This window comes from Caloenas nicobarica, chromosome 10, assembly GCF_036013445.1.
Source record: "Caloenas nicobarica isolate bCalNic1 chromosome 10, bCalNic1.hap1, whole genome shotgun sequence".
In the NCBI taxonomy this organism is placed as follows: domain Eukaryota; kingdom Metazoa; phylum Chordata; class Aves; order Columbiformes; family Columbidae; genus Caloenas; species Caloenas nicobarica.
In genome coordinates, this window is record NC_088254.1 from 2,670,491 (window position 1) to 2,685,848 (window position 15,358).

At 41.2% G+C, this 15,358-nt stretch overlaps 1 protein-coding gene across 3 annotated transcripts in view; it reads right to left on the minus strand.

Moving 5' to 3' along the window:
* MYO9A (myosin IXA) overlaps window positions 1–15,358 on the minus strand; it is a 163,085-nt gene that overhangs the window by 59,634 nt on the left and 88,093 nt on the right. For all 3 annotated transcript variants that reach the window (XM_065641480.1, XM_065641481.1, XM_065641479.1), the window contains 2 exons: window positions 7,928–8,044; window positions 492–626 (listed from right to left, as the gene is read on the minus strand). In XM_065641480.1, coding sequence (XP_065497552.1) covers window positions 492–626; window positions 7,928–8,044 — 252 coding nt within the window. The remainder of the gene's footprint in view (window positions 1–491; window positions 627–7,927; window positions 8,045–15,358) is intronic.

Consider the following 15,358-nt stretch of genomic DNA (forward strand, 5'->3'; position numbering starts at 1 on the left):
TGGCTGTCGGACGTCAGAAGGATCTCAAGTCTGACCTTGCAGAAGATGTATAACAGTGACATTTTCCTTCCATCCCCACAAACTAACACTGGAAAGCCAGAAACCACCAGAAGACTGAGGTGGCATTTTCAACGGTTCCCAAAAAATAACTTTTACTCAATATTAAATGACACAGCAGCAAGTCCAGACAAAGGCAAGAAAGAAATTGCTCATGGGTGAGTCCCCTGAGCATATGTCAAGGGGACAAAAGAGCAACAGTGAAGTTCTTCATGATATTTGACAATACTTGTATCCCAAAATGTTTCTTTAAAACCAGCAAATCTCTGGCTGGATTTTATTTTACAGGTAGCAGTTAAGTTCTATGGTAAATTAGAAGGTAAATTTGAATAATTCAATGTACACTCAACATACAAGAATTAAAGGGACGATTTAAGAACTTTATCGGTGCCATAAACTCATTGGCATCAGAGAGCAAATATTTCCAGACCTACCTGTTCAAGTTTAAAGATGTGTTGGTTAAAATAGTGCTGCAAGCGCTCGTTGGCAAAGTTGATGCAGAATTGTTCAAAACTATTATTTTCATAGTCTTCAAATCCAAAAATATCAAGTACTCCTATGGATAAAGTCTGCAAGAAAAGTAAGAACGCGAATTAAAATAAAACCACATAAAGTCAATGGATTATTTGTACGCAGTACACGATCGAAAGCATCCAAACAGAACTAAATGTACTTAATTGCAGGACTTTTAATTTTTACTGTAATTGTTGTATTATGCCATCTGGAAGACATCACGTCAAAGAGACAACACGTAACTTTAGATACCTGGACAGATGGCCCTTTTCTAAAAGAAAAGTCCTTTTAGAGTATTTTCTTTGAAGAAACCCGAACCCGCTTCCAAGTTATTCTCTTGGATCTAAGACAATATTTATCTTTTGGGGGGAAAAATGAGGGCAGGGTTGGAAAAAAAGGCTTAAACCATGAAGAGAGTCCACAGAAAGATGCCTACAAGGTGAATAGAGGGTGGCTAAGGAAACCTGCTCCCGCTGCAAACCTTCCAAAACACACCTGCCAAGGGTCTGCACGGAAATAACCCATTGCAAGGAGGGAAAATAAGTCGGGTCAGAGGTAAAATGGCATTTAATATAAAATATTCAACTTGCATATCAGATGGATCAGCTGAACGTCTGCTACTGAGAAGCGTAACCCAGACAGACTGATCTTTGGAATTGCTGAGTCTGTCTCACCTTACCAAAAAGGATATAAAATAATGTAAAAATAGTAATGCTGCTGAAAAGGAAGGTTCAAATTCATCCCCTGAATCAGGTTCTTTCATAATTAAAAACTCAGAGCTGTTGAAGAAATAAAACAAAAGGTCCTTTTTCTAACCCAATGACCCAAGAGTCTGCTGTCCCAGCCTTCTGTGCCCTTTGAGGATTCAGCTGGTGCTTGCCTTGGAGGAAGTTCTCTGGGCAGGAGAGGGACCCAAAGTCATTCCAAAGGATGTTGTCCCAACCCCTGCCACCAGGACACCAGAAATTCTCTGCCGGACCAGCCCAACCCTCCTCCCAGCCCAGTATCTCCAGCCGTGGCAGCAGGACGTCCCATCCCGCCCCATCCTACCCCATCCCGCCCCATCTCATCCCATCCCATCCCTCTTCCACGGTCTGTCACCCTTTCCTACCAGCACCCAGAGTTTTGGGATGAGGGAGACAAAGAGACACCTCTGTGCTCCCTTTAGGTCATGGCCAAGAGATGTGTCAAGAGGCACCCACCCAATTTTTTTGGAACCCACTGACACTACGATCCCTCACAGCCTCTCACAGACCAGCTTCACGATAGAGAAGCATTTCCTTTTACTAAATCCATAACATAAATTGCAGGATTCAGTGAGTTACAGGTCTAAATTGCCTTTTTTCCCTCCACTTTGGTGATTTTGTAAACCTCAACCGTATTCCATCCCAGCTTTTCTCCAAATTGCAGAATCCTAACCCTGTTTGGTCTCTCCTCGATTGACACGGGGAGCCAGAGTGAAAAATAAGTTTCAGCAGGAACACCTACTGCTGCAACTTCCAACCTGTTCTGTTAAACAAGTAATTAATAATTAGTTACCAATAAAACTCAGATTGTGTCCATCTAGCAAGCCTGTTGTCACCAGAAAAGGAGTGAAGAGCCTGAAGGACACCGAGAGCTCCACCAGCAACTGCACTCCAGGGTCTGACCAGAGCCATCTCATACCTGGCCTCTGTTCCTTTGTTACAATTAATTAAATTCAAATGTTAATTAAAATCATTAGCACTAGTCAAATGAGCCCAACCTCAAGCAGGGAGGAGAAACACCTTAGCCTCAGAAGAACCTGAGAGCTGCCAGGAACCCTGCTTTTGATTTTGTTGATCTTATCTGCACTCCGGATTTCATAAGACTACCATCCTAAGAGTAGTCTAACTCCACTGAAGGTAGATTTCAATGAGAATTCTCCTTAAATTCCTTGTGTAATTAGCGGCTCATATTTTATCTCTATTACACACGGGAAAAAATGACGGTGGAAATGCAACTTTTTCTCATCCACAACACCGATATTCCATTGGCCTCACCCTTGCGTGTGCAAATCTTTACCCCGACGCGCCACCGCCGTGCGAGCTTCTCCCTACGACCCGCAAGAACTCCCCCAAATTCATCTATTATAGATAAAAATCTCCATTGCGCTACAGCAAAACAAGGCTTGGAAGACGAAACGCTCACAATTTCAGAATCCTTATGGAATCATGGACACCGGCTTTCCCAAGTGCCGCGCTGATACTCTGCGGACACAGTTAAACCCTTGTGACTTTAAACTAAACCCAGTTTTCAAGCTCTCACGAACATAATTTCATACAAAACAGCTGCGCACAAAACCCCCCCCCCCTGTTTTTAATGCTGGTTCATTTACTGTGTTGAAACTGCTACTAAAACAGATTTTAATGTGCGTGTAAATACATTTACAAAGCAAAACAGAACCATTAGATAGATTTTTAAATGGCTATTTAAGTTATAAAAGAAGAATCCTATTTAAAAAGATTGTATTTTGAAGTTGTCTTTTTAGACTTTTCTGCTGACACCCAAAATTAAACAAGCTCAGAGAGGTAAAATGAACAGAATTTTAAAAAATTCTGTATTTAACAAGATTGTGGCAGGTATCAAACCGCGTGTACAGGATAAGGATTGTTAATTCTGCCACAACATTTATATGGAGTAAAGCACCATTTCTCTAGCATCTCCTACTATATTTCCATTGAGGAATGCATAAATGAAATTATTTTGTTCAAGTGCCAGAAAAAAGCACAAAATCTGGCTGTTTTGAAGATTAAGTTTACAGCCCAATATTTAAAGTTGATAATCAAAGGAATTTTATATTTATAAATCTTCCCATTCATGGTTTTCGAATCCAGACGTCAAATGAGTGCCGTGAGGAAATAATGCAAAGATGTAACATTATTTAGACCTCAATTAGCTAAGTCTAGCTTAAGCGTTAATGCTGTTTCTTTATCAAAATTAACATTTAAAATTAACGCATAGGCAGCACAGACAAGCCTGTAGCAGATGCCTGTATTACTGTACATCAAGTTTATAGCAAAATTCCTGTAATTGTACATGTTTGTCTACAAGGATTTTTAAAATTTGGGTGAATCCTGGGTTAGGAAGCAGAAGGTTGAGATAATAAAAGTGACCTCATGCTTTTCTGGAAATGTCACCATCATGACATTTAAACAGCAAGCACGAGTTTTAAGAGCTTTTGGCAAGTGATGGTCTTGAAGCTCCACATTCTCCTATTCCCAAACCACCAATAAATAGCGATGGTTGGAGCTGATTTATGTCGCCCCAAAAGCACCGTGGTGATGTCATTCCACCACTGAGGTATTTTTTGGCAATTACGAATAGGTCGAATTCAGAGGAAAAAGATCTTTTATTATTATTTCTAAATTTTTATCTGTTTTCAAATTGTTTCATTTTTTTTTTACAATATTCCAAAGCCAATACTGAAAAAACAAACAGATGATAATTATAATTTCTAAATTACCACTAAATCTCAAAGGAGTACTCCAATCTACATCACTGCAATATATATGATGCCCCATTATATAAAGAGAGCAATTTCCTACAAATTTGGAAGTTGGGACCTAAAAATAACGAACAGATGTGCATTAAACCCATTGCGTGTTCATCAATTCTTCTGCTATTTCAGGTCAAACAGGCAAGAATTAACTAATTGTTTAAATTCAAATGAAGTTTCTTCATGGCCATGAATTCTTCATGAATTCAGCCATGAATTTTCTTCATGGCCGTTAATTTAAATTAATTTTCTTCGTGGCCACGAACTTGTATTCACAGTCATCACAATGTACACAGCACCTCATCTGAAAACAGCAGCAGGGTTATGTAGGAAGAAATTAAAACATTTTACAAGAGTTAAATGGGAAAAGCCTAAAAAGCCCTTGGAAAAAATGCCTTTTCGTCCAGCACGATCTACACTATATCATCATTTTAAGCACCGAGACGGACTTGTAACAATTCTTAACCTAATTTATGGAAGGGGAATTAAATAAAGAGACTCTCTGAGGTTCAGTAATCTAGTTCTCAAGAGGAGGAAAAGTCTCTGACCTCATTAATAAAGGTCAAATTTCAGACAGTTTGTAGGGGATCATGAGAACATAAAAGCAGCTAAAAGACCAAGGAAAATGGTGTCGGAGTGAAACCGATACACGGCAGCGCTGCTATGAGCATAAAACAACCCATATCAAATAACTTATTCACAACTCTGTTCAGAAATAATACTGTCAGCAGGCAAGATAAGCCAATTCCCACTGTGTTTTCCCAAAATAATTCGCTGTACGTTCCCTAAATTTGGATATCAAAGGTCTGATTTACGTCTTCCAAATACTTGCTTGAAAAAACAGTAGAAGAACGACAGCTGGGTGTTTATTTTTATGTTTTTTGGCTTCATCTTTTGATCTTCTCTTTAATGCTGCCATCAAAAAAACATACATATTGGGATATGAAAATTGTCTCCATTCCCATTGTCCCAATTTCTCCTGGGGTTCTGACTTCATTAGGATCCAGGTCTACTTCCCACCTATCACCAAACCACATCATCCACCAGCAATTAAATCAGTTTAACCAGCTATAAACAGCTTCTCCTCGCCAAATATTGTCTGTACCGATGAATATTATTAATACATCCACCACTGGTCTGGCTGAGCATCAGTGTTGGCCAACGCGGTTGTCCCAGGTGGGACAAAGGCCATTGTTAGACCCAGAGGTGGCTGCACGTGTTTCCACAGCAGAGAGCAAACCCAGATTTTGTGCGCCTGCCATACGTGCAACAATAAGTATTTGTTGGCTTCGGTGACCTCCAGCCTTCCCGGCAAAAGCCCGAGCTACCACAACCAGCGCTGGTCAAGCCAACTTGTGTGAAGGCCACACAAGCCCTGCTTTTGTAGGACAGCCGTGTGTGACCGCCAAAATCAAAATTTAAACTCGTGAAGAAACATATTTTCATAATTCAAGCGATTTTGAGTCTTATGTTATCTCTGCATAACTTGACTGTCATATAAGAAAGCCCTCAGTCAAAAATCCATCATATGACAACCCTCTGAACCTTCACTACGTGTTTCCAAATATATCTTAAAATATTGGTGACAAGCGTGGGCTGGCCTTAAGGCAGGACCTTTGCTGCAGGGTGAGTCACATCCTGCTCACCCGCTGCAAACTCAGAGCTCAGAAACCTTCCGTGGCAAGGTACAAAATTGTATTTTTCTTTCATACATCAGAATGTCGAGGACATTTGTTGAGGGAGCTGGTAGATGCCAGTAAGTAGATGTCATCTAAGTGCTGAGATCTATTCCCAGGGTCTGGAGATATCCCTGCTCCCAGGTCACCTCCCAGTTACTCGCTGGTGTTGCCCAACATCATGACCATATACAGGAGGTTTCTCCAAGCACGAGGTGAAAAGGATTTCAAGAAGATTGTGCAGTGGTTGGGAAAAAACCAAATTAATGGTCATCAGCTCAGTTCCTCCAGGGCAGAGGAGGGTAGGGATCGCTGGTTGGTGTCTTGGTGACAGAGCCCAGGATGCCCTTGGCCACTCGCTGGAAGCAACATTATTCCTTGAGGGCAAAGGAGCAGCTGTTCCCAGTCCTGCCCAGTGCAGGCAGGAGCTTCTCGTCCCTCTTTGCTGGGAGGAACCGAGTCAGGGGCTAAAACAAGGGGTGAGGAGGTGACGCTGTAAAACAGCTCGAGGGAAAATTGGCTGGTCGATGTTTAACGAAGCTGCTCTCTGCAACTCTGTGCAAGGCGCATAAAGTCTCCGCTTCAACCTTTCTGCCCGTAAAACGGGCAGGATTCATGCATTTTTGTGATTTCTGAAAATTCATCCACATTCGGGCAAAAAAATACAAGTCAGAAAACTGAGAAGTGGGAATTTATGAGATGATGTAGGGAGACAGGAAGGTGGTTACGCTGCACAGGAGCCTCAGCTGGAGGAAGCAGAGGGTTAATAGGCAGCAGTGATGCTGGAAACAGCACGAATTTGGGCTGTTCTGGCTCTTACCTGCTGAGATTTGAAGTTGGGAACTGAAGTTTAATGGCCCATAAACACCTACTGTTGTGCCCCACTATTACAGACATGCTGACTCAGCAAGCAACTGCATCCTAGTCTGATTTTGTACTTAAATGTTAAGGAACAGATAATAATTTTTTTAAATCATTGGATCATTAAAAAAAAAATTAGTGTTTGAGATGCATTTCGTTGTCAAAAGGAATCGACCTTTTCTGTTTCATCAAATACACAACATTGCTTTTTTTTCCTGACAGCCTAGACCAAACTTTTGATGACTTAGGGAAAAAAAAAATCAGGAAAGAACGCAACATTTCTGTTAAAATATTAATCAGAGGGAGAAGAAGTATGTGCAGTCAGAAGAGATGCTGGATGTTACCCATTTTAACAATCTTTCTTGTCAGAAAAGCATATAACCAAATCGTATACATATGTATTCATTTCCAGTCTATAATTACGCTCCGCAAGCATTTCTACGGAGCTAAATAAAGGACCGGCTCCACTGCAATTCTCTACAACTTCAGTCCTCCAGCATAATTCAAACGTAATGTCAGCACTTAGCAAAACAATCCTCCTTTTGGCAGCTGCGGCTTCAGCCTGGATGTACAACTCCCCCCCCCAAAAACACATGCGCGCTGCTGGCCCATGCCCAGAATTTCCGAGCCAAGGGCAGTTGGCGAGATGCGAGCGTGTACAGTTGTGATATTGGGGTCAGCGTCCCCCTGCAGATGAATACGGGAGAGATTTTGGAGAGGATGTCGCGGGTCACAGCATCCAGCCCCTGCGATTGCGGAAAACATCACGTTGTCCCATCCATCAATTCTTCGGGAATGCGGTTCAGCACCACGTTGTTTTGCTCTTCCCATCACGACCTTTTTTCCCCCCAATCTCACTTTTCTGCTCATTAAAGACGTGTTATCTCAATACCTACCGACACCAGAGCTTCTTCACCTTTTCTAATTGTTTTTATGAGCGACTACATCAAAACACCTCACATTAGGAAGATTTTATTTTTTTCCCCTCAATTATATATGGTCCTACACTTTTACACACAAGGAGGAAAAGTCTTTGGCATCGCTCCTGGAGAGGGTGGGGGAACAGCATTTTGTGGCTACAACAAAACCTCCTCCTCAGCCGCTTTGAGGATAAATTACTTGAGGTGTTTCACCCTTTCTGGCTCTGCAAATGCCACTTAAATAACGATGTTTGAAATATTAACCGAGGAAAAGCTAACTTCATGTGAAGCAATGTGCTACGAGGAACTTGAGTAACGTTTGATCCCGTAGTTTAAATTTTAAAAACACGAGCACGTAACCGAAAGAGCCGGCGAGACGTTACCTTGGTGTTTTCCTCCATGTCCTTGGAGTTGAGGAGCGCGTGGTTAATTCTGAACACTATCCAGTCGAACAGGGCGCTGTACAGCGATTTCGCCATGGAATTCCGCACAGTCACAGCCTGAAAGAGAAAAATAAAAATAAAAATAAAAAGGTGATTGCAAATGATTCTTGCCCTGCACTGAAATGGGTTTTGCTTCTCAAGCGCCCACGTCCAATGTTCATATTTCTCCCGCGCCAAAGCTTTTGTCGACTGTTTTAGTTCACGCTGAGGTGATGCACGAGATCACACCATAAATCCTGTCACTGGTGGCGAAAGGAAAAGAAATACAAATATATATATGAATTATAAATATTATTAAAAATATGTGTTTAACTTTGCCAAGATCCTTGAAGATTTTATTTGGGGAGAAGGAAAGGGGAGGATGGATTTAGCACAGCTCTCGGCCATGATGGAAAGAGATAATCAACACGCACTTTGGGACACGCACCTATATACATAACCGTAAAGCAGTAATTCATACTTAAGGATTCTTTCTTGGTTTAAATTATTACCTTGAGTTGTACTACAGCCCTTCAGCTCACACTAATCACCTCAAATCTTCTGACACCAGCTGTGATTATGACATTTTTGTTCATTTTAGCCACAGGAGAGGAATCAACAAGGAAACAGAGGGTTCACGCATAATTAGTTCAATAAAACCTCGAACTATATCAAATAAGTGGCTTTTTACACACTGCCTTGAAATCCTTCTCACAACTCTCCCTTCATGCTACATCATTCAAGTTACTTTATTTGGGGATTTGGAATTTTGGGAAGGGGTCTTTTTTGCTGGTTTTATTACACGCAACATGGGTTGGAGTGTTTTGTTTTGTTTGCTGCTCTTTTAATTTTTGACGTTTTCCCAAAATATTGCAGTGATGAAGAGAAAAATTCAGGACCAATTCTCTAACCCTGTGCTCTATCTCAGTTTATTTAATCGGATAAAGCTGGAAAACCATCAGTGTTTCTGTCACACCAGAAAAATTAGTCTCTGGGGAAAGACAAAGGCCAAGACCCAGGAACATTTCTTGCTGCCTAATGCTTTGCTGTAGCATAAACCAGCCCAATTAACTGATCCACCACAAAGACGTGCAAATAAAACAACAAAAAAATAGTTCTATTTAAAGCCAATGAAGAATGGCATCATTTTCTCTATACATTGGTTTATATTCCAATATTTTTCTTTCTCCCTTTTATTGGAGGCTATAGAGGACGTGCAGGACTTCGCCGCTGAATTGTTCTCTTTTTTTTCTAAAACAGATGAGGATATTGCTAATTCTGCCCTCCGATAAAGTATTTATTCTTTAGAATAGATCCTGGATGCTGTTACATTATAGATAAAGCCCCCTCTTTATCCTACGTAGCCATCAAACTACCTGATCTAAAGACTGTTAGGGAATATTATTTCTTTTCAAATTAAGGAGCTGCTGCAATTTCAAGAGCGTGATTTCACATTTCCCCCAAATCATTGCAATAGACCACTTCAAAAACGAGGTTTTCACCTTGATTTTTCATTTCAGACATTTCACCTCATATTGCCGTAAGCCATATAAAATACCACCAGTCCATAAAAGGCTTGAAATAAAAAAATAACTAAAAGAAAACCTGTACGGCAGTTTATCCCTTTCAATACATCTCACTCATATTTTTTCTGTTCGACAGGGTAAAACTGGGGACAAGTGGCAGAGTGAAGGATGCTCAGCCTGTATTTATTATCCTAAGCATATTAAATGTGAGTATCCTCTGAAATATATAGCACGTATTACATATAGCTTGTCTTCAGGCAGCTTCTTGTCTCTTCCGTAAGATTTACGGGACATTTTAGGCAGATCTGGAGCACCGTGGCACTCGTCGAACCATTCTGATTTCGCTCACAAAGCAAAATAAAAATAGCTCCTGCAACACCAAAACAAATCTCGTGGGGATCAAAGCAGACATGCAAAGATATCGCCGATTCGAAAACAAGAGAGATCAAACGCACTTTAACTTGGCGATTCAGGAAATAAGCAGAAGACAAGGGCTTGATCAACCTGCTTATCAGGCTAGAAAGGATAAATATTTTATTTATTATATGCTAGAAATGTTGCTTGTTGGGGCTGGCCAACCTGATATAAGATATTTGGGTTTCTCCATAAGAAGTTTGCATGATGGGCATCGCATTCAAGCTACCTTAAAAACAAACATAATTTTGGCAGCATCTTTTGCCAAAAGGAACAAGGGAAAGAGAGATGTAAAAATTAAAATCTCTCTTTGAAGTGTTTTGGAGCAAGGACTTACAGTTCCGGCAGCGACAGCCTGTGTTTTCGAGACGGGAAAAGATATAATCTAAGAAAACCAAAATTGTTCCGAATTAAAAGCCTCTGTAAAGCACATTTGTATGCGTTCGGTAGATCCTTAATTCTTAAGATTACAAGATCGCTAAATATATATGAGCACATCTTCCATCTGCCACCGTCATCAGCATCAGCACCGGTCCCCACTGTGGGCTCAGGGTTTCTCACTCTGCTCTTCTGCACTCAGCTGAGATGGGAAACGCTCAGGAAAGATCTTTTTTTGCTGGTATTATCCAAAACAGTCAGATAATGCGGGGAAAGCAAAAAGGTTAGAACCGCCCCACAAACTTATAAATGGAAAAAGCAGGGAATCAAGTAAAAGAGGCGTTAATACTTTAAATAGTATGTCTGCTTTAAGAAAAAAAAAAAAAAATAGAAAATCAAAATTTTCTTCCTTCCCCCACAAATAGTTCTGCTGGCTGCAATCAAATTCCAAAAATCTATATTTTTTTAAAAATATTATCTATGAAACTTTAAATTTACAGGCTTCTTTGCTCTAACAGCACCATCTTTGCATTAGTCTCATAACTACCTCCTCCCACAGAAGCAATGACTCACAAAGAGCAAAAACCAGCAAAGGGCCGTACGTGATGATGCAAAAGGCTGGAACGTTCACACAATTTTTTTTTGCACTGCTTCTGTTGGCTGCTGTTAAAGCCTGTGCCGCAGGCTGGACAGCCAGTAGAGCTCTCAGGACAAAAAATAGATAAATCATCTTTTTAACAAATGCCAGAATGATGATTTCTTTCACTGTGCTACACATTCAGAAACCACAAGAGCTTCCATGTAGATAACCAAGATTAAAGCATCTTTTTCACTTCCTAAAACTCTGGTTAAACCAGCAGCTTTTTATAATACTCACCCTGCCACAATGTCACTGATCCTCTAGACTCTGGACTTGGTCCTGCAGCCAAAACCAGGAGGAATGTCCAGCTTTTTGACCCCACTGTGGTATTAAGGCTCCGGCTGGATTTTTAGGCGCAATATCAGCATTTAAAATATACATATCTACCAGCGTGTAATCTAAAGGGGAATTTTCTAGCCCAGAAAACCAGCTTGAATTGAGCACGGGCTGCTGTGAAACTGGGCTGTCCCAACCATGCTGAGCTCAATCCATTTTTGATTGACACATATGGATGGGTTTGGTGCTCTCACTGAGAATCATCAAATAGTTTGGGTTGAAGAGACCTTCAAAGGTCACCCAGCACCACCCCTGCCATGAGCAGGGACATCTGCACCAGCTCAGGTTGCTCAGAGCCCCGTCCAGCCTGGCCTGGGATGTCTCCAGGGATGGTTCATCCACCACCTCTCTGGGCAACCTTAAACCAAGGTACCCTTCCCAACCACAGCTCTTGATTTCATCTTCTCGCCATAGCCCAGGCGAGAAGAAATGCCAAGCTCTACCTTGCTTTTGGACATCGGCTCCTTGCAAAACCAAGAGGTGACTTTGCACGGTGAAGAGATGCCCATGAACCACCTTGGTCTTCGTTCTGCTGACTCCAGCTCCTCCCTCTCTAGTGACGCTGCAGACCTCGAAGGTCAAGGCCATGACCTGCCCTTTCACAGATATTTTCACATGATTTACTGGGACGAGTTCCCCAGCATGCAGCCCCCGCAAGTCTTCTTGGATCTAGTGTTTACATCATTGACTAACCTCATATAGGAACTAACTCGCTCTTGCTCCACTCTAACAGCAAACCCCAAGACCTTTGGAAGTTTTTCAGCCTAAGAGGAATAAATGAAGCCTGGAGAATAGAGAATGGGTGAAATAAATGCTTTGAAAGGCAAAGAGCACTAGTTTATCATATATAATTGCAGCAACATCCTAGTGACTGCACATCCCAGGTAGCAGAAATCGAATAGAACTTGTGGAAGAAAAAGCCATCAAGACACCAGCGGTTTTAATCAAACACTTCCATAGCCAAAATGAATATTTTTGGGAGCGTGGATCCCATTAGCTCCAAGGAGGTCCAAATATTGAAATGCAAAAGCCAGATCATCTCCTCAATTACTCTGTCCAACCCAAACCAACCATGGACCGTGTCTGGAACAGCACCCGGCCTCTGACATTCAACTCTGACAAAAACACAGCCTGAAGGACTCTTGTAACCAGTATAAACACTTCCACTAACATTTGTTTAAGAAAAAAAAACCTGCACAAAATAACCATCTCTGTGCAGTGCAGCTCTCCACATGAAGACCCAAAAAATGGGAAAGTGGCAGAAGCAAAGCAAAGCAAAGTTCATCTCTTTTGTTATCACATAGGAAGAGCATCATCCTCATGCACTGATCAATTCCAGGTAATAAGTTATTCCCAGGCGGTATTTAAATGCCAGCTACAGACCTGTAAAGACTTAAAACATCTTATCTCATGGTTGAGAGATCTGCCCATCGTCCCTCAGTGCTAATGCAAAGGATGAGCTAAACCAATCCTGGAAAAAACAGAACAGAACAGATGATGGATTTGGAGGTACGGGCAGCTCTCATCCAAAAAAAGCAATTAATATTATGATTTAACAGGCGCTGAGTTTGCTGAGAAGAGATGTTGAGCATGGCTCCATCACTGCTACCATAGGTAGAACCCCGTGCTTCTCTATGGAAAAGTGAGGCGAAAAACCCCAAATATCATTTTGCACAGGAAAAAAATGCCATTTAACACAGACATATTGGAGAGCAGCAATCTATTTTGGATCACTATTGTAAAACATGCAGCTTAAGAAGGGTACATGAGCCCAGAGCTGGGGTTTTGGACCCCAGCTCCTTAGTACAGACTCAGTTAATGGGAAGCGGACTTAAAAAGTGGAATGGGAGAGTAAGTGTAAGCACTAAATCAAATGAAAGCCCTAACAAGGATTAAAATGCCATGGAGTTTATGAACTGTGACAGTGTGCAACCCTCATCCTATTTTTTAAGTATCATGCGAATCTACAAAACATCCATAAAGACACATTCAGTTGGTCAACATGGTGTTATTGCACCTCCAAGAATTTTCGGTCAACACGATGCCATTAAATCCTCTCCCAGTTTTTCCCCAGGCAACAATGTAGACATGGAAGCGAGGCCAGCGCACCCCCTCCAGAATTTCTAAAAGCTCCGAATACCTAAAAACGGGATGTTTAAATACCGTTTCTCAGGCACAACTCTGGAAAATTCATTGGATCTAGAAGAAGATTTGTTAGAAGACAACGATGACCTGTCGCCTTGTTGGTCATGGTTCATTTTTTCTCCGGTTTTTCAGTACTTCCTCCAAAGACCGTGTGTGTGTTGATGGACTTTATCAACATTATTTGCTCCCACTGGATAAACCCGTTGCCCACCCATCCCCAAAAATATCTCGACAGGCAACTCTCCCTGTCAGCTTCCCAACAAGAACTTGCGATACCCTCCAAAAATTGATTTGTTAAAATAGGAGCGATCTGGATACAGCTGTAGGAACTACCTATGGATCTTTCCTCTCCAAGAGCTCTTCCGTAATAGGTGTGTGAACATACACGTGTGGGTGTTTCCTGCCCTCTGGAGAGAAAAAAAAGCAACGTACGCCCTCCTTTCAGACCCAAATCAACAAATATGCAAAAAAACCCCAATCAGAGTAATTCCAGGATGGCAAGAAATGTTTCTTCCCCAGTGTGAAGTTCACAAGACTCAATGTAAAACACAAAGACAGGAGTTAAGTAAAGGCAGGCACCCCCAAAAAGATACATTTTCTGCTTGTGTATAATAGAAATGGAGAATCCTCTTCTCTTCAGGAAATCAGATTTTAACACGGGAAGAAAGGAAATATCCCATTCTCCCTTAGGGCCTTGGATAGACTTCCTATAATTTCTATACAAGGATGAAAGGTCCTTCCAATGAAATATTCAAGGAAAAAAAATTAAAACCCAGCACTAGGATTCTTCCTCTTCAGGAAGTCTCTCCAAAAATCAAATCTCTATGTGGATAGTTAGTGGCTCTACAGGGGCTTTGTTTTTCTTTTAGTAGGTGGAATAAATTTTCATTGTGTTACCCAATGAATCAATTGGCATTTCTGCTTGCAAGGCTTTAGCACTAAATCCCAGGAACCTGCTGATATCCTACCAAAAAAAAATTAGCAAGCTGTTATCATGCACAGGATTTGATTTTTGTTATCATTTCATGTCTGATTTAAAATTCTTATCAGCCATTCCCATTTTTCCCCCGTTTATTCTCTCAGGTGCAATTTGTCTTCATAATTACATTTGTACTTACTGTAACACAAACGTCTTATTCCAAGATGACTCAGAGGAAAAAACACATTTTAATATTTCCCTAACATTTTCTGATGATGCTCCCCTCCTTCAATCAATTCTGTGGGTCTGAGTGAGATATATAATTTTAAAATAGGTGGAAAGGAAACAGGAAAAAAGTGCATTTGTTTTCTTATTTCACTCAAAGTATCTATTCAACAGTAATTACGCTGTATGCACAAGTAAACGACGAAACAAATCAGTTTGTGCCCTAAAAAAAACCCCAATTTTCTCCCTATTCTTAAATATATATATATTAGCAATGCTTAGCCAGTGTGAAGAGCTATACCACTGCTAGAAATAGGACTTAGCGGAGATGAGAACAAGGAAAATTAAGAGCAATTCAAGCTCTAATACACTTGATTTGTGGCTCTAACGAACAGGAACAGAAGCCGGCCCTCCGTTCTCGATGAGCCTTGGACAGTCAATCGAAAACAGCACACGTAGGCATCAAGGTGGTGACGGTCTCTTCCGCCAGCATAAATTACAGGATTAAATCAAACAGACTCAAAATATGCTTTTGTTTGAATAAGGTTTAGGGGTGCCAGCGACTAATAAGAGTGCTGGTGTTGGATGAGTAGCTACCGCGTGTGTTAAAATAGTATAAAAATCCAATTTCGATCCTGGCACTACTACTGTTAGGCAAGGCCTAAAACCCTCCTTTAGTCTGAACGCAGGTTTTAGTGTCTCGCCCTTATCTCACAGCAGGCTCAGCCTATTCGGTGGGTCTCAAGTCCCGCGTGCGCGCGCGGCGAATTCTGGTTTCCTGCTGTTCTGCTCGCTGGCTATTTCTCACC